The following is a 17,645-nucleotide window of genomic DNA, read 5'->3' on the forward strand; positions in this document are numbered from 1 at the left end:
GTCTTTACTCATATCTCTTTCTTGTAAAAATCATCTCCTGTGTTCTCCAGATAAGAGTTACAAGGTAAAAATACTTTGATGTGGCCAGTGCCACACCATTATGGAAAGTACTTAAGTCTTCTCACTGCAAACAGCTTGTATTCACTATGATCACCAAATGAAAGCCAGAGAAGAATCTCAATTAGAGATTTATATGTTTAGGACAATAACATGGGCTAAGCATTTTGACAAGGCTTTGACTGAGTTATAGATGGCTGAAGAGGAAGGAAAAAAAAAAAAGAGAAGATTATATATAGATAGATAGATAGATATAAAATATATATATATATATATATTCTGCAGCTCCAGAGAATAGTGGCTCACTTACCACCCCTCCATCACCATAAAAAAGAAAACAAAACAGGGTTCTTTTAGTTATCATCACAAAAAAAAAACCCAAGCTTTTTCCAAAATGGTTCTAGAGTGAAAACATTGGATCACATGCAAGGCCAGTTGCCAGACACTTCTAAGCTCACTCTGGGAGCATCTGAATATAAAGGCAGCTTGAATGAAGTCTCTGAATTGCAGAGGGAGTTTTTATTAGACAATAGCAATAAGAATCTCAGTTTAAATTATGCTGCACAGGTCTTTCTTCAGATTCTGTACTAAGGAAGCACACTGATCAAGAGCATACATTGCACACCCTTAGGACAAACAGTCCATGCTCAAGCACAACTCAGTGGCCTAGGTGACCCATTTCTAACCCCAGAAAGACAGGAGGTTATGGCTACAGGTCAAAGGTCAACAGCAGGGCATAAGGCAGTTTACACGTTTTTCACAAAGCACCAGCTCCTTAGAAAAGCAAAGCAATGGATGCAAAATAATGCAGCAAAGAGAACACCTCATCTATACTACGTTATCAGCAAAAATATATGCTGCTTCTCGAAGAACTTACCAGCGGCTCCCGAGATGCTGCATTTTCAGTCGCGGGGCAGGAGCCAGCCTGTAAAGCAAAAAGAACAGTGAGGTTACATTGCCACCTGATGGACACAATCAGAACTACTTATCTGTTAAGACCACGCGTCCTATGAGCAGGATTTAGGCAGACACAATTGGTTCTGCTATTGGTACCGGTCCTGTGATTTACTGAAGACAAAAAGGTCAGAATCACAGGAAAAAAAATAGTTCCAGAAGTCCTCATTTAAAACAACAGAATTCACAGAATCGGCAGAACTTGCTTTAGGGAGCCAGCACTTAAGACTCAGAGAGGCTGCTGAGAGATGACATGAAAGAAATGTTCACCTTAACTCAAACTCTGAAATACATGGAGCAATGAACAAACAGCATCAAACTGGGAACCCTCTGCTAAACTCTTTACTGCAACACTTGTCACACTGCATGGTATAAGACACAGCACTTAAATCATACATGAAATGAGGATAATCATTTGCCTGTCTCAAAGGGACGTGATGGGTACTTGACATCCATAAAGAATTCTGCAATACTAAAGAGAAGAAACGCTGCAGAAGGCTGAAGTATTGAGGTGAATGTAAAAGTACCTCACTTTGATTCCATGGCTCACTTTTTCCTCTTTAGAAGGACTAGACTTAAATTTGACACCAAGCTTCTCCCATTTCCATGATCCAGTAATGCACTCTTTCTGTTCTGCACTATTCTTCTAAGGATTTCAAAATTACTATGATTTAACTAAACCTCAGACATGTCAGCAATACCACTACCATGCTTGTTTCCCACACATAATTAAAAGACACAGTTTAGGGCAGATGCTGAACACCCTTTCTTGCACACTAGGAAAGGCTGGTACACAGGAGGAAAGGAAACTGTGATTAAAAGCAGGTCAGCAAACCGAAAATTGGACTAGACTTAAGATTCAAGAGCTTCCACTCTCCAGGCTCACATGCAGTTTTGTTTGTATTCATCAAGAAGAGGCACAACACTTTAGCATAGTCCCAAGTTTCAAAGAATTACTCCCAGAGCTTTTCTTCACTGCCAAAAAAAACCCAAAACAGTTTGATCTTCTTTGTGTAACTGGAGTGTATCAGCTCTCCCAAGGTAGAGACACCTAGGTTTTACCATAAAATAAACTTAGCTTGGTCAACCATCTGCTTTCAAACAGGATTCACCCGATGTTAAGATGGTCTAAACCACACTGCCTTCACTGTGGGCTGTTTTATCTGAGGAGAGGTGACACATACTGGTCACCTCAGTGGTAAAAAACTTCAGTTTGATTAGTAATGAAATCAAGTTTTGAGAAGCAGTTAGAGAAAAGGGATTTTTGTCATTGAGTATAGGGAAAGATACAACTTCCAAGAGAGAGCATCAAGGTCCTTAAGTGACTTCCCGTCCTCCAGTTCTATTCATCACTTTTATGTTAACACACTACACCTTCAAAGTATCTCAATACTTTTTTTTCCCCATCTACAAAGCAACTCAAAAAATATAGATAAAAATAGGTATTTACCACAAGAGGGTGCCAGAAACTCAAATATAGTGCAGCTCAGCTGCTTCCAGACCTAAGCATCATCATCAGGGCCCAGCCACACCTCACAGCTGGGCTCTTTAGTCTGCTTAGGTGCAGTCACCATCATTTTTGTTACCTCACTATATAGCTGCAAAAATTTCAGCCACTAAGAATTCACTTGACATAAGCACTGCAAATATCAGCTTTAACACCTCCCTGGAAGTCACACTGCCCACTCTGTCTGCAGTGGAGACAGTGCTATGTGATACCAAGATCAGGGCACTTCTCTCTTCTACCCTGTCATTGGCTTCCCATTTTTATATGCAGAGTATTTCTGCTCTCCAAACTTTTAGAGCTGGATGAAAGAAAACTAATGAATAGTCTCAAGATCCATCCACTCCTCCAAAAATATGGAAAACATATGAGAATCAACACAAGAATATAGCTTGCATGATTTATTAATAAATTAACCAAACCTGATTTGGGTGTGGATAAACCTACTTGGCGCATATGATCAATAGATCATATCATCATTATTAAATCCCAGGACTAACACAGGTATCCCACCCTGGCTAATACTCTAAAATACTAGGGTCTGATTCACCAAATTCATCAAATTCAGTTAGCACAGCGTCAAAACTGCTTAACAGAGGCAGACAGAACAGCACAGATAAAATTCTGTTGAATACTTCAATCAAGTATCTATAACTGTTAACTACTATTTCATGGAACTGTTCCATCAAGCCATTTGCAGTGTTTCCTAAGAGTATACATGTTTCACTCTTCTGTAGCATGTTTCAAGGAAAATCCAAAGAATTTTAAGTAGTTAGGCTGACTTTAAAAAGAGAGAAACTACAGATGTGTGATGCAAACAGCAATGTCACAAAGGCACAAAGAAGGAAAAACCACCACAGAATTCATATCCTCAGAAAATTCCCAGAGCATCTCAAGTACCAGAGCTTGTATGTTTTGCCCCAAGGAGCTGCACCAGTGTTCATCGACATAGACAATAAATATTCTACATAAAATCTGGTCAATCTGGGAAACTGACCAAAGAAGGATTTCAAATGAAGCCAAGGGTACTGTGAGAAACATGTATTATATTGACAGGTTAGACTCTGGATCCTGAAGACAAATACTCAGAAATTCTGATTTTTATTGCACATAACCCAATTATATTTGTACAATGAGTCAGGTAATTTATGGTACTTTGGCTGCATTGTCCAAAGCTACCAATATTCTAAATGAGATCTGCATTTTCCTTCTAGCAAGATTTCCAAGTACAAGGCATAGTGTAACAGCAAAGGAACTAGTTTTATAAAGTAGGGGACAGTAACCCCCCAGAACACATTAGCTGCAAGGTAAGTCAGGGAGGATTCTATCCTTTCCACGGAATGACTGTCTAATATCCTGTATTTAATGAAACAATGGACATCATAGTCCAGAGAGCATTTAACTTCACCATAAAAACCATCCTTTAAGGCAGAGAATCCAGAGGCTTAACAGTAAGGAGCTACAAGCAAGTGGCGAGGAAAATTTACCTATATACTGACTAACAATGCAACTAAGGAATTCAGTCTCCGGAGCAACAAATCAGGCATCTTTCAACATCTCTGAAATTTCCTTGAACTACTTCCTTACACGACAAAAAAAATGCAGCTACATGGTAGACTCCATACAAAGTGGGAATAACAAAGCTTTAGAAAGAAAATAAGTTAGATTTGGGCTTTAGTACTCTGCTTTCTTCCCTACTAAACCACATTAAGAGAATATCACCAAGTATAACAGATGTTGAAATATCAATGCATTCTGCTCACCTTGTCATCTCTCCTTTCTCAGTCTCTTATATTAAATTACTATGCAATCTGGTTTTAGCATAGTGAGCCTTCCAGTGTCATGAAACAAACAAAAGAATCCCACATCCAGAATCCACTCTGCTTATCTGACCTCCGTAACTGTACTACCAGTCTGGTACCAACTCAATGGTTCAGCCACTGACTTTAACAATTTCAAGCCTTTTAGGACTCCAAGACCAGCTACATCCTGACTTCCAGGCTACGGAATTCTCAGCCTCTACACATAACTGTACAGATAATTAGGTATCATTTTGTGTCCCAAACTTAGAAACTTGGAAAAATTTAGACATATGTGTCTAAACCTACAACATCACTGCCAACTAATGTTAAAGAATTTCAATTTCTCTCACAGTCGGATTAGGGCTAAATGGAACGCCAGAGGACTGGGCTGCTGGCTGAGCCAAGCCTCGCCACATACACCGTCCAAGCATTCAGCATCAAAGAAATACAGATACCCATGAAAAATTGGCTATTCTGCTTCACAGGCTATACCGTTATCTTGCTTTTCCCTTTCTTTTACTATAAGGGATAGCACAGAGTGATGGGATCTTTCTTTCTGTATATTTTATAGTAAAGACATCCTTAAAGGCCCAAGGAACATGATTTCTAAACAAAAATGAGTATTTTAAAATCTCTGGTAGAAGTGTTTATTGCCTTTTTATCTAATTTGAGCTGCAACACTCTCCCTCTCCCCACACTGCTTGAAGCAATATTTTAATTCATGAGAATGAGAAAATTAAGCTAAGAAAAACAGATAATAAGCCAAAAGATATCTGACACTCCCTTTTAGCATCTAAACTAACTAGATTTGTAATAGGAAACACGACAGGACCCAAACATAAACATGTTAAGCAAGGCAGTGCTATTACTCCTAGCCTTATGTTGAATGCTTAACAGCAAATAAACATCTTCAGTGGTAGAAAGCAAATATTTTTTTTAGTTCTCTAAATATTTAGTGTGCAACAGGGACAACTTTTTATGCACACTGCTAACAGTGTCAAAACCGCAATGGTTGCATGACAGTGGCACTTAGATTTTGCTAGACATTTTCATGGGGTTTATTCCAAAATTGTCCCCTTAAGACTTTATCTACTGCGCTACACATTCTTCAATGACACCTTTTCTTTCTGGCCAAAGCTGCAAAACTCTTTCAAATCCCATCCAAGCCAAGAGAATTTGGGAGCACTGAAGCTTCCCAACCAGAGTTCTGGATGAGGAATATGCAAGCAGTGTAAGACATATACTAGGTGGTGAGGACGCTGACATCTGTCACAAGCAGGCACCAACAGCCCTGGACAGACAGAACCTCCCTCTGTCTGCTCACAACCTGAGGAAGGAGGAAAGGTAATACCCAAGCACGGCTGCTCCTGGAGCGTGTGGAGGGGGTAAATATTAGCGTGGTTTGCTTTAGCTGAACTGGAGCATTACCTCATATACCTGAAGCAAGGCAGACCACCAGAGCTGCCCTTCAAACAGAAGTCATGACAGGAATCAAAAGGGGTGCAATTAATTTGCCAGCGCTTTTACATCCAGTGTGACAGAATCCAGCAGGAGAGGTGTTAACTGACCATTGTCACCCACCTTCAAACCACCCCCCTCCTCATCACAGCCCTCATAAAATAATCCCTGAGGTGAAAAGTTAACTTTGCAGCCCAGGTATCCTACCTTACCTCAAACTCTTCCTGATTTGGAAAGCAGCACAAGTATGTTCTATGTTCACTATGTTCTTCACAGACAATGCCTCTTAACTCTCCCTGCTACACACAGTAAGTGTTACCATTCCCATTTTTCACTATGGATACAGTGACTGGGGGCTTTCTTTATGTCCTTAATTTTAAAGCCCAGGGGATGCTCTGGCTGCATTCACAAGGCTCATTAAAAAGCACAACTTTTCCACTTCCAAACATCAAGCCTTATTTTGTGGTAAAAAACCCCACTAAACGAATGTATTTTTTAGAAGGGTGCAACGGGAGGATACTATATCCAACTGAAGAGAACTTGAACGCTTTCCAGGCAACCACATTTGCCAATTAACCATATTTCCTTCTCAGAAACCTCTAGGCTGCTGCCTTGTAGACCACTCAAGGGGCTTATGGATCAGACGTGGGTTGTTTCAGGATTCCCCATGCTGAAAGCACTCACTGGAAGCATGAGGAATGGACCTCAAACTATGACTGATGAAAGCACATAGCCAATACAAAACTGCCCAGCAAGCCTGCTATGAGTGTGGTAACTTGGCTCAGGAGGAGATTTGTGCCGGCTAGGGTATAAATTTAATGTAATTCTTTCCTGTTTCAGTTTAGTTCAAACACATAAAAGCAGACTTTGGTCCATTTTCTTCCCTGTTGCTGCCAGACCTTTCATCTCCTGCTGGCTGCAGGGGGGTCCTCTGCAGCCACCTGAAAGGTTTTACAAAACCCCATTGGTATGACAGACACAGGAGTCTGTTTGAGACACTGGTGTGATGACAGCACTGCCACTAACTTTGAGGCAGGTAGAGTTCCCAATGAAACCCAAGTTACGCTCATGGTGAGCAAGCCAGTGCAGGTGACTGGGAATCTACACTACATATAGCTGCACCCTCCTTCCCTGTGGCTCCCTCATTCACTTCAGGTGACAGGTAAGAAATAGCTTAAGCTTTTAATACATTTCTTGAGCACACACTCAAGCCAGCAAACTTACATTTCTCTTTCATCCTCCCCATTCAGTTTTGGACAATGCTTGTATTACATCCATCACTGTTCTGCCCTTTTATGCTGTTGGTTCAAGGATCTTTCTCCCTCACAGATCTGAGGCAGAAACAACGTTTTGGTCTAACTGGCGCTCTACAGAACACAACTGACACATAAATCGCCTTCTTTCTCTCCGACTCTTCTTTTTTTGTGGGTTTTTCTCCCTGTTCAAGTGCTTTATTGCGTTTCAGAGACCCCAAACTGAAAGGGGCCTGGCTTGCCCAGCTCTTCCCCCAGAGCCGCCCTCGCTGCCCGACCCAGCCTGCCCCGCATCACCTCACGCTGCCTCACAGGGCAGGACGCCAAGCCACAAAACCGACTCGGCCAGACGCGCAGCTCCGCCGGTGACACCGGTGACCGCATGGCCGGGAGGCGCACACCCGCTAAAGCGGCGCCGAGCCGGGGCACCGCTTCCCCCGCGCCTCGGGAGCTGCGCTCTGCGCCGAGGACGGGCCCATGGCGCCGGGGCTGAGGCGGCGCGAGCCGCCCCCTCACGACTGACCGTTACGACAGGTGCGGGGGCGGCGCGCGCGGGGCGGCGGTTGGCGGCCAGGCCGCGCGCGTGCAGGGGAGGCGGCAGCGCGCGCCCCCCACACCGCGGGTCGCGGCGGGAGGCGGCGGCAACGGGAGGCTCGGGGCGGTGTGAATAGAGGCGCGCCGGTCTCCCCTCTACACCCGCTCCCCCGTGGCACGGCGGCACCCCCGCCCCGCCCCACCCCGTCCCGTCCGTTCCCCGCCGCCCCCTGCCCGAGCCGAGCGGGCCGAAAGCCGGCCCCACTCACCTGGCTGGGCTGCTCCGCTTGCTCCGAGGAGGCCATCTTCCCAGGCCAGCCTAATCCATCCCCGACCAACCGATGCAACGCCCTCGCCGCCGTTTACCCCACCCGCTCCCCGCCACCGGCTCTCGCTGCGAGGCAGAACGAATCGAACGCCGAGGCACCGATGCGCTCCCGCGGAGAACCACTCGTGCGGTGAGTTACCGATCTCTGCGGCTCAGGGGCGGTGTGCGCTGCCGCCTCCGGCCCTGCCTCACAGGGAAACGTTCCTGCCTGGAAAAGCCAGCTTTTTCCCGCATGGCATTGCCATGCCACGACTGCCAGGAGGCTGGGAGCACGGGTCCAACAGTGCAGGGAAAACTGTTTCAACTAGATTGGAAAAGACCTTTACCATCATCAAGTCCAAACTAAACCGCAGCCAACACTGGGCTTGCCGTAGCTTTCCTCCGCATCGCCTTTATGGAGACGCGGTGAGTTCATAAGAAAAGCGCCGCTTCACGGCGCTGCGCCCACCCCGCAGCCCCTCGCTGGGCCCCGCACGTCCCGGCGCTCCCCGCGGCCGGTCCCGTCGCGCCCCGCGGCCGCGATGTTGGGGGTGCGGCCATGGCGGGGCCGCTGAAGCGGTGCCTGGTGCTGCGGAGGGACGGGCGGCAGCAGCACGGCGTGGCCGCCTCCTGCCTGCGGGAGCTGCGCGACAAGGGTGAGCGGGGACTCCCGCCGGGAAGCCCGGTGGGAGGTGGCGGAACGGGCAGCGGGAGAGCGGGGCTGCAGGTGGCGGTGCCGCTGTGCGGGGTGAAGGGAGGTGGGGGCAAGCGCCGGGAAGCGCGCCCGCCGAGGTTTGCATCTGGAATATGGGTTTATGGAGGGCAAAGTCGTGTGTATGCGCTGGTGTGTAGCACCATATGGAGACGGGTCCTGTATTACCGGGAGCTGCTTGTGGCCTGTGACAGGTGTAACAAAATAGCAGCACATAGATCAGAGTGTGTATATATATATATATATTAGAATATATATCAGAATATATGTCAGAATTTTATATTTATCATAATTACAGAATCACAGAGTGGTTTAGGTTGGAAGGGACCTTTAAGCTCACCCAGTCCCAACCCCTGCCACAGGCAGGGACACTTTCTGCTAGACCAGGTTGTTCCAAGCCCTATCCAACTTGGCCTTGAACACTGCCAGGGATGGGGCAGCCACAGTTTCATATTTAATACTCACTTTAAGGATTTTCTCTGTCTTGCAGCTAGTGGCATTCTGGCTATTGACAAGGACAGGGAGCCCATCACCTTAGTACTGGCAGAAGATGGCACCATTGTGGATGATGAAGATTACTTTTTGTGTTTGCCACCCGATACTAAGTTTGTGGCACTGGCCAAGAATGAAAAATGGTCCAGCAGAAGCTCAGGTACTCTGTGGCTGAGGGATCATGGAAGGGGAGGGGGACTGGAGTACACCTGGTGAAAGGAAGCTGTCTCAGGTGGATCAGGAATGACCCATGAAGCTGATGGCTCTTATGTCAGACAGCGGAACAACGTGGCTCTCCGAGTCTATGGACGAAGTAGACAGTGCCGCAGAGAAGTGGAAGCAGCTAGCTAGGCAACTGAAGGATGACCTGTCCAATATCATCTTGATGTCTGAAGAAGACCTCCAGGTACAGTGGGAAAACCTCACATTCCTGTCCGTTATCTATTTATCTCAGTAGCTGGCAGAGAACAGAATAAGCAGCAAGGTATCAAGCTGGATTCAGCTGCTGTTGTTTGCTGTAGTGCTAGGGTCAAATTTTCCTTGAGGGGAAGCACACACCAGTGTCTGAGAAGGATGCTTGTCATCACTGGTTGTCTCCTACAGCATGTCTTTCCAATTCTGGCATTGGGAGCTCAAAAAGCCAGGATTCGGCCAAATGGCAACCGGGGCAGGCTCCTTCCTTAAAACCAGCTTCTCAAAGGCCAGCTTTCCTTTGTGTATTCCCATGCACTTCTAAGAAGTGGTACTTTGATTGCCAGGAGGTGCCAGAATTTCTGTTTAAAATCCACACCTTCCTTGATGGCTTCTGGTAAAGACTGGTGGAGTGCTCTTACAACCTAACTGGGCTGACAAGCTTTGATAAGAAACCTTCTGAAAGATGCTGGGGTTCCTGAAGGTAGAGCCTTGCTGTCTGTTCTGTAAACAGTGTAACGGAATGAGTTAATCCCTGTAACAGGAGCACTCTCCTTGCTTTAAGGTGCTTATTGATGTACCACGGTCAGACCTGGCAGAAGAACTTGCCCAGAGTCAAACCAAAATCCAGGTGTTGCAGGACACTCTGCAGCAGGTGCTGGACAGACGAGAAGAAGAACGCCAGTCAAGACAGCTCCTGGAACTCTACCTAAAGGCCTTGAAAAATGAAGACAGTATCTTAAGCAAAGTAGCAGGTAAGGAGCAATTAAGATGCTAGAGAAGCTTATCAGAGATGCCTGAAATAGTTGAGTAGAATAAGACAGAGTGAAGACCTACAATCAGTCATTTGCTTAGCAGCTATTAGTGTGGTTGAGGTAATAATAGCTGATATAGAAGAATTGCCTGCTTGGGAAACAGCAGTCCTCCCCTCACTGCAGTGTTACATTCCTCATAGTGCCTGAAGGTAGAATACTCAAAGAAAAGCTTAAGTCATATAGCTACCCTTAAGTGAGAGGATGCATGTAGATAGAACACATGTCATTAATCTTAAAGCAGTCCAGGCCACTCTTCCTGTCCTCTGTTTGTCATGGGTTATAATGATTCTGTTACTTTTCAGAATCTGAGACTGTACCAAGAAAGGAGATGGATGTGGTTGACACGGGTACCAGCAGTACCAGCACCTCAGCCAAAACAGTGCTCAGTGACCAGATCCTTACTGCTCTGAAAGAGAAATCTGCTCCAGAGCTCTGCTTGGACAGTCAAGATCTCGAGGTGGGTGAGAATGACATGACCATAGCCTGGGAAATCTCTCCCTCTGGAAAGAGAGGCGATAGGACAAGCTGTCCTTGCTTCTGGAGGCTTTAATGTCAGTATGTCTCAGTCTTATTAATCTTATTAATCTTATTAATCTTATTAATCTTATTAATCTTATTAATCTTATTAATCTTAAATAAAAAATCCAGATTTAATCTTTCTTCCTCAGTAACTCTACCCCCTGCTTGGAACTCCTCTGTAAGAGCCAGCTGACGCTATTCCAAGTCCCCTGAAAAGCCGCAAAATAATTCTGGTTTTAATCTCTGCCAAATCATACTCAGTGTTTCAGCTGCCTTACCAGCAACCTGGGATTCTTTTTTTTTTTTGTATGCAGATGCATCTTTTATACATCCCAAACCAAAATAAGAACCTCTGGATTTTGGAAAACAATGTAAATAAACCCAGAGCCTAGAAAGGAAGGTCTAGGTAAACTTTAATCATTAGTCAGTGTGTTCTTTCTAATGTTATGAACTTGCTACTCTTGCTTTTCCCTGCTGTAGAAACTAAGTAATTGCTTCTGTTCCTCTGTAAATCTGACTATAGCTTCAGGCTCTGGGTGTTGCTAGAATATTGAAAACCTGCTAGCCTATAGGATAGATGATGAAAGCTGGGAACATCCTCAGTACCAACTACCAGTACTAAGCAGGTGTCTGTGCTGCTGTTCTGAAAGTAGGCTGAGGGGTTACTGGTGGAGCATCAGTAGAAAAGACTGTTGGAAATCTTGCCTTGCTACAGCTGGTCTTGAAAGAAGACACACAAGCCCTGGCCGTGGCTCTGAGATGGGACAAGCAGAAAGCTGAAGCTCTGCAGCGAGCCTGTGATCAGGAGCTCTCCAAGCGTGTACAACAAGTGCAGACTTTGCATTCCCTAAGGAGCACATCAAAGGGCAAGAAAACGCTACCCCTGGGAGACTGGGTTAGTTCAAAACGCAAAAAATAGACTGTGGTGCTGCTTGCAGTATCTTCTTTTTTTGTATTAGAATCAATACAAGCAAAGATGTGTCCTGGGAGCCATAGTCTGCTGGTCATGCTGTGGTCATAGACAACTAAAATCTGGACATTGTCCTGAGGCTTAAACTCCTGTGACGATTCAAATCATGTGTAACCAAAGGGATTTTGACTTTTTGCAGAAAACTAGAACAATGGGATTGCTAAACACAGCATGTAAAGGCTCAGCTTTGAATACCTGGTTGGGAGCCAGCAGCTTCCATCTGATAATGATGGATCTGGCTTTTGAAGCCCTAGGCAGTTTGCTTACTTTGTCCTCCAGCCATTTCCAGTGTAAAGGTTGGAAGACCTCTGGAGAAGACACTTCAAGGCAGTTAATGAGCAGGGCAGAGGGGTTAGCCAGCTGCTCTCTAGCTTTAAGCTCCAGCCTGGGCTCAAGGAACTTGAATTTTCATGCTCATTTCATTAGCTAAAGTCAGTTCAAAGTCTTCTAACTTCTGTGCTTTTTCTGTAAGGAGCTCCTCCCTCCTGGGTGCCGTGTGTAAGCACTAACTCGTAAAACATAGCAAAGGTGGAAATACTCGCTTTGTAAGGCTGTGCGGCAGAAGATTTGGTTTTGGTCTGCCTGTATTACTCTCCTAATCATTAGTGTAAGTATCTTGATGCTTTTGTATTAACTGGCTTATTTTTAAATTTGTTGAAGTCTTTCTAATACCATTAAAACCTTTTTACCTTACTGTTGGACTAGGTTTGATATTTCCACCAGCTCCTATGATTAAAGAAGGTGCTGATAAGCCTATTCTATAGCCTTCTATTGCCTTAAGGCTAGAAGAAACAGGAATTAAATACAGAAGTACTCTGTATTTAACCTGTCTGAAGTGTTTAGGTAGAATTCATGTTCATAGTGGTGACACTGTACCAGAGCTCTCAGCTGGCTGTTCTTTTGTGAGAATTGATGTCTAGGAAAGAAATCCAGAAAGTGAGCTAGAACTTTGGAGGAAGTTTTAGTGGGTGCAAGTGTTTTGTACCCCTCTGATTTAACATAAGCTTAATTGGTACCAGATGAGTATTCCTACAGCAGGGCATTCAGATGAAACCATTGCATGTAGACATTCCAGTTGAATTATGGCACACTCAGAGTTAGACTGCCAGGGTAACTAATAAATATTTAATGCCTTTGAGCCGGTAAGCAAAAATACTGAGGGTGACTTCAGGTGAAGCTACCCACATGGGAGTTGACTGGACTTAGTGGGGAAGCTTGCAATCAACTTTTTGGTCAGTCTGTTTTGCTAAGGCAATGGCTTTTCACATTATACCCTTCTGGCTTGTACCATTATAAGCCATGGCAGAGAAAAAGGTTTCCTGCTGCTTTAAGTAGCTACTTATTGCAAGCTTCTGTTCAAGTCTTTCTGAAATAGCATAGATGGCTGTGCATTAACAGAACTTTGGAGGCACACTGTCACACTGAAAGCTAATTACACTGCCCACCAATTGAAACAGCACGCAGTGAGCAGCCTAGCTGTCAGCAAGCTTTTTCTGTGAGCTTATGTCTCAGCTTGTGATCAGCACTCTCTCCATTATGAACCAGTTTTTCACTCTTGCTCAAAGCTGCAATGCTTTTGCTTCTTTCAAGCTCAACTTGGCAACTGAAATTCTATTCCTTAAGCTATACAAGAGGAAAGAAGTGTTTTACCTGTGGCTTTTTCACATCTACTTAAAATAACAGCATAATTACTTCAATCCTGTGTGTATTAGGAATATTCAACTCACCTACTTCCAGGCAAACACTGAGATGGAGTCACAAAGACCATGCTGATCATTCCTGTAGGAAGGCAGCGATGGTCCTTCCCATCTAGCCTTAAGGGAAAAACAAATGGAGGGGTTTCATATCTTATGCATATTTTAGACTGTCCTTGGCAAGGACTTGCTTGATAACGTTTGCCCACGCAACAGCTTAAGCAGCCTTCTCATTTCACTTGGCTGTATCTGTCTAACACCTTAGGTCTTGAAATCTGCTGCTTTTCTGCTTTTGCATCAGCAGCACTTGGTAAGGCTTTGACAGTCCTGCAGAGGACAATGGAGATGATACGTTTCTGACCACCACTCCAGAGCCACATTACCATAGTAAAGTTAGAAATGTAATGCATCTTACTGAAAGCACAGTCCGCCAGCAGTGTCACAGGTGAGAAATGACACAAAACATGTTTTAATTGTCAAGACAACAAGTGAGAAATGTGGAAATTAACCAAAAATAAAATACGTTAAGCAAAAATGGAAACAAGAAAGAAATCAAACAATTACTGGAGAAACCAAGGAGGAGCATGGAGGCCATTGCACATACTGAGGTATTCTGGTCAGTGAGAATGTTCTGCTTTAAACTCTAAAGGATTTTCTTTTTAATAACAGTAATTTACCTTTTTGTGAGCAGTTAAGGCATTTTGGCTTAAGCTTTACTGAATTCTGACAGACTTTCCAGTTTTGGAACAACAAAAATAAAATCCCACTAATTGTGTTCACCCAAAAGCCTAAACATTCATTACCATTGCTAACCTGCAAGAGGAATCTCTAGTAGGCTAACTCGTCCCTCTAGGATAGTAAGAGAAAATGACCACAGACATTACTTGAAAGGTAAGTCATGCCATGTTGTAATCTTCACTTTCAGTCACAGCTGCTTCATGTTCCCCAGAAGTTCTTCCTTCCTTAACTGCACTGGACTTCTTTTTCTTCTTCTCCTTTTGCTCCATGTTATTTAATGCAAGCTGTTCACTCTTCTCAGTGATATACTTGAGCTGCAAACAGTAAACTAATCAGTTACCTACTGAGGAAGTCCATTTATTCCAGAGAAATCAGAAATATTTAAGAGAAACTAACAGGGCAAAATCTTACTCCAAAGAAGACAGACTCCAAGAAAGCTGACAAACATCAATTAGTTTTAATTCTTACACAAAGCCCTCAGTCTAAGCTGGACATCCTCAAATACTGAAATGCCCTGGCAAGGGTTTATAAATGTATGATATACATCCATGTCTAGAACCAAGAGAGCAACAGTAGCAGTTACTCAAGAGTTGTAGTTTGCCGGGATATAGCCTGAGTACAAAACCACTGCGAGATTCCTGTGCACCCACTTGACACCAAGAGCAGACGATTGTTTAGAACACAAAATTCAGCTCCAGCTTTTCCTGTGCCTCATCAGGGAAGTTCATGTTATACAGTCCAAATCACATGTGGAACAAAAAACTCTCCTCAGACAGATTTAAAATCAGTATTGGAAATAATTCTTCATGGAAGCACTTACAGGTATGTCATAACAGATCAGTGAATTTAAGTCAATGAACATCATACAGAGCAGCACATGAGAGAATACAATAAAGTGAATCATCCCTGTATTAATGTTATGAAACTTGGCACCTCAAGGTGTCTAAATCCTAAAGTATTTACTAAATACTAAAGGTATTCCTGACCTTAGGCTAAAAAAAAAAAAAAAGAAAGGAACACAACATTAGGAAAAAACCCCAAGTGAATTACTTCCGAGACTGACAATGCTGCAATGTGTCTGTCTATTGCACTCTGTACATGGAACCTAAGCCCTACTGCAACCAGAACATTGCTACTTGAATTGCTATCAATCAGGCCTGCATTCCCACAGAGGCATTGTGTCATGAAGCAAAGTAAGATGAAAAGTTAAAAATCACTGGATGTGCCCATCACCATCAATAAGCCAGTGAAATCGCTTAAGCAATGGTTGCTTCATCATCTATAGTCTTCATTCAAATGCTCTTAGGAACTAGGCAACTGGTTTAAGAGTAGTGCAAGTCAAAATACAGTGAAGCTCACCAAGCAACTGCTCCTCCTAGCCAAAAGCTTCACATCTTCTGTAGTGATTGTGCTTCGTTTTGCATGCCTGCATAAAATTAAAAACACCCCTTAATGTGTTTGCCCACAGTGGTTGCAAGGGGCCTTACAGCATCTAATTCAGAACACTAACTAAAAGGGCTTGATAGGGACTCACTAAACCAAACATGCCTATCTTTTCCAACTACAACATGCAAAAACCTGGTTTACACGTTTGTATGTGTACATCTAAATTCCCACACTTCCTGTGTAAAAACCATGGAATTTAGCAACCACAACTTCAAGCAACACTGGTCCTTTCCCTCTTCACTTGCCAGTATATCACTGTGTTGACTCCTTACAGCATTCTCTTATCTCCCTGGACGAACCAGACAAAACACAGGCATGCCAGTAAGCATCTTCACTCCCAAACCACCCAGTACCGCTATGTATCAATGCGTGTGACAATTAGATACAGGCAGTAGTCTAAACAGCCACTTGTCCCACATAAATGAACTTCCAAGGTCAGGAAGAACCTACAAGGTAATTATCTATTTCCTAACTTCACAGCCACTATTTATCAGCCAACAGAACCCCTTAAAAGTTGAATTACAAAATGTATTTTACAGATTATCCAGGAATTGGAGCTGAACACAAAAAAGAAGGCCTGTGCAGCAATGAAGTGTTGCAGTACCTACCTTGCAAACAGTTCAAGGTCTTTTGCAAAGTTCTCTGGAGAAACAAAGACACCACATGTTTTAAAAGGCTAACTCTGAGCAGGAAAAGATAAATAACACGGCTCTAGCTGTTACAAAGGTGTTAACGACATACTATCCAAGTTAGTAATGCGAAGTGACCATAACTTGTTATTACACACCACTCCTGCACAGGCAGGGGGCCCACACACTATTTCCACACCCATTTAAACGCTTTTTCCAGATCTGAAAAACAGTTACTTCTCATGCTTTTAAAGATTTAATGCAAGAAACAGTGCCCCAGCAATGCCAAGCTGCAGCGCTATGTTTTTAAAGCATTATTTCTCCCGTAATTGCTCTTAAAACAGATAGCTAATGTGCAAACTTCGGTACCACACTGCCTGAAGGTGATCTCCGAAATAGCTGCAATGGTTTGTTTGCTGAATTGCACGTCTTTATCTTCTGCAATCTCCTGACACAGGCAGCCAACTGTGTAGTGAACCGCAGCCTTCAGCCTCTGAAAGGATGCAAGCACAGGTCAGTTCTCTGCAGGCTGAGACACTGCCTCCCGTGTAAATCACTAAAACTTTTCAAAAGGACGCAAAAAGAAGCTGCCAGAGGGGAGACTGAGATGAGCTCTTAGGCAGAAGCTCTTCCCTGTGAGGGTGCTGAGGCGCTGGCCCAGGGTGCCCAGAGGAGCTGTGGCTGCCCCATCCCTGGCAGTGTTCAAGGCCAGGTTGGACACAGGGGCTTGGAGCAAGCTGCTCCAGTGGAAGGTGTCCCTGCCCGTGGCAGGGGTTGGAGCTGGGTGAGCTCTAAGGTCCCTTCAACCCAAACCATTCTAGGATTCTACGACAAGCGACCATTTACAGACCCCAACGCGCCCCAGAACACATTTACCTTTCAATGGCCCACACCCCCCCCACTCCTCCTTGTCCCGGCTCCATCTTGTCCCGGCCGGACCCTTCCCTGGCGGCGCTGGGGCCAGCCCAGCACGGCAGGAGCGGGGCCGCGGCTGCGGGGCCGGGTTGCCAGCCCCATTGTACCTGGGTGTACAAGACCCGATCCTCACCGCCCGCTGCCTCCATGGCGCCGCCCTCAGAGGCCCGGCTGCGTTTCCCGCCCAGAGCGGCGGGGCGGGACTGGGCCGCCGCCATGTCATGGCGGGCGGGCGTGCGGCTGAGGGAAAGGGGCCGCCCTGAGGGAGACGCTCTAGGGATGTTCGTGTCCTTGCAGCTACCGCCGTCACCTGCGTTTTGCCACACGTTTGATAGAACTCCTAAATCTTAAAACACAACCTGCAGAAAAGTTGCTTTGAAGTAACCTTTAGCTAATTATAGAAGTATTCAGGCAATAAGTAGCTTAGAAATAAAT

General features: G+C 44.7%; 3 protein-coding genes across 3 annotated transcripts in view; 1 reads left to right on the plus strand and 2 right to left on the minus strand.

Moving 5' to 3' along the window:
* Nucleotides 1-7,883, minus strand: part of PEX14 (peroxisomal biogenesis factor 14) — a 76,463-nt gene extending 68,580 nt beyond the window's left edge. The window contains exons 1-2 of the mRNA XM_080631198.1: nt 7,832-7,883; nt 935-982 (exon numbers count right to left, since the gene is read on the minus strand). Of these exons, the coding sequence (XP_080487324.1) occupies nt 935-982; nt 7,832-7,867 (84 nt within the window). The 5' untranslated portion in view covers nt 7,868-7,883. The remainder of the gene's footprint in view (nt 1-934; nt 983-7,831) is intronic.
* Nucleotides 7,884-8,428: 545 nt separating this feature from the next.
* On the plus strand, nt 8,429-11,797 carry DFFA (DNA fragmentation factor subunit alpha; the record flags this gene model as incomplete). The annotated part of the gene is made up of 6 exons (XM_080631199.1): nt 8,429-8,525; nt 9,072-9,233; nt 9,349-9,479; nt 10,050-10,239; nt 10,602-10,756; nt 11,534-11,797. 6 exons carry the CDS (start codon nt 8,429-8,431, stop codon nt 11,735-11,737), a joined length of 939 nt encoding a protein of 312 aa, XP_080487325.1. The 3' UTR covers nt 11,738-11,797.
* Nucleotides 11,798-14,106: 2,309 nt separating this feature from the next.
* Nucleotides 14,107-17,536, minus strand: CENPS (centromere protein S). The gene is made up of 5 exons (XM_080631245.1): nt 17,318-17,536; nt 16,665-16,788; nt 16,275-16,308; nt 15,580-15,646; nt 14,107-14,534 (listed from the first exon to the last, which is right to left on the minus strand). The coding sequence occupies exons 1-5, from the start codon at nt 17,426-17,428 to the stop codon at nt 14,379-14,381; spliced, it is 492 nt and encodes a 163-aa protein (XP_080487371.1). The 5' UTR covers nt 17,429-17,536; the 3' UTR covers nt 14,107-14,378.
* Between the last annotated feature and the right edge of the window lie 109 nt (nt 17,537-17,645).

This window comes from Psittacula echo, assembly GCF_963264785.1.
Source record: "Psittacula echo genome assembly, chromosome: 17".
Classification (NCBI taxonomy): domain Eukaryota; kingdom Metazoa; phylum Chordata; class Aves; order Psittaciformes; family Psittacidae; genus Psittacula; species Psittacula echo.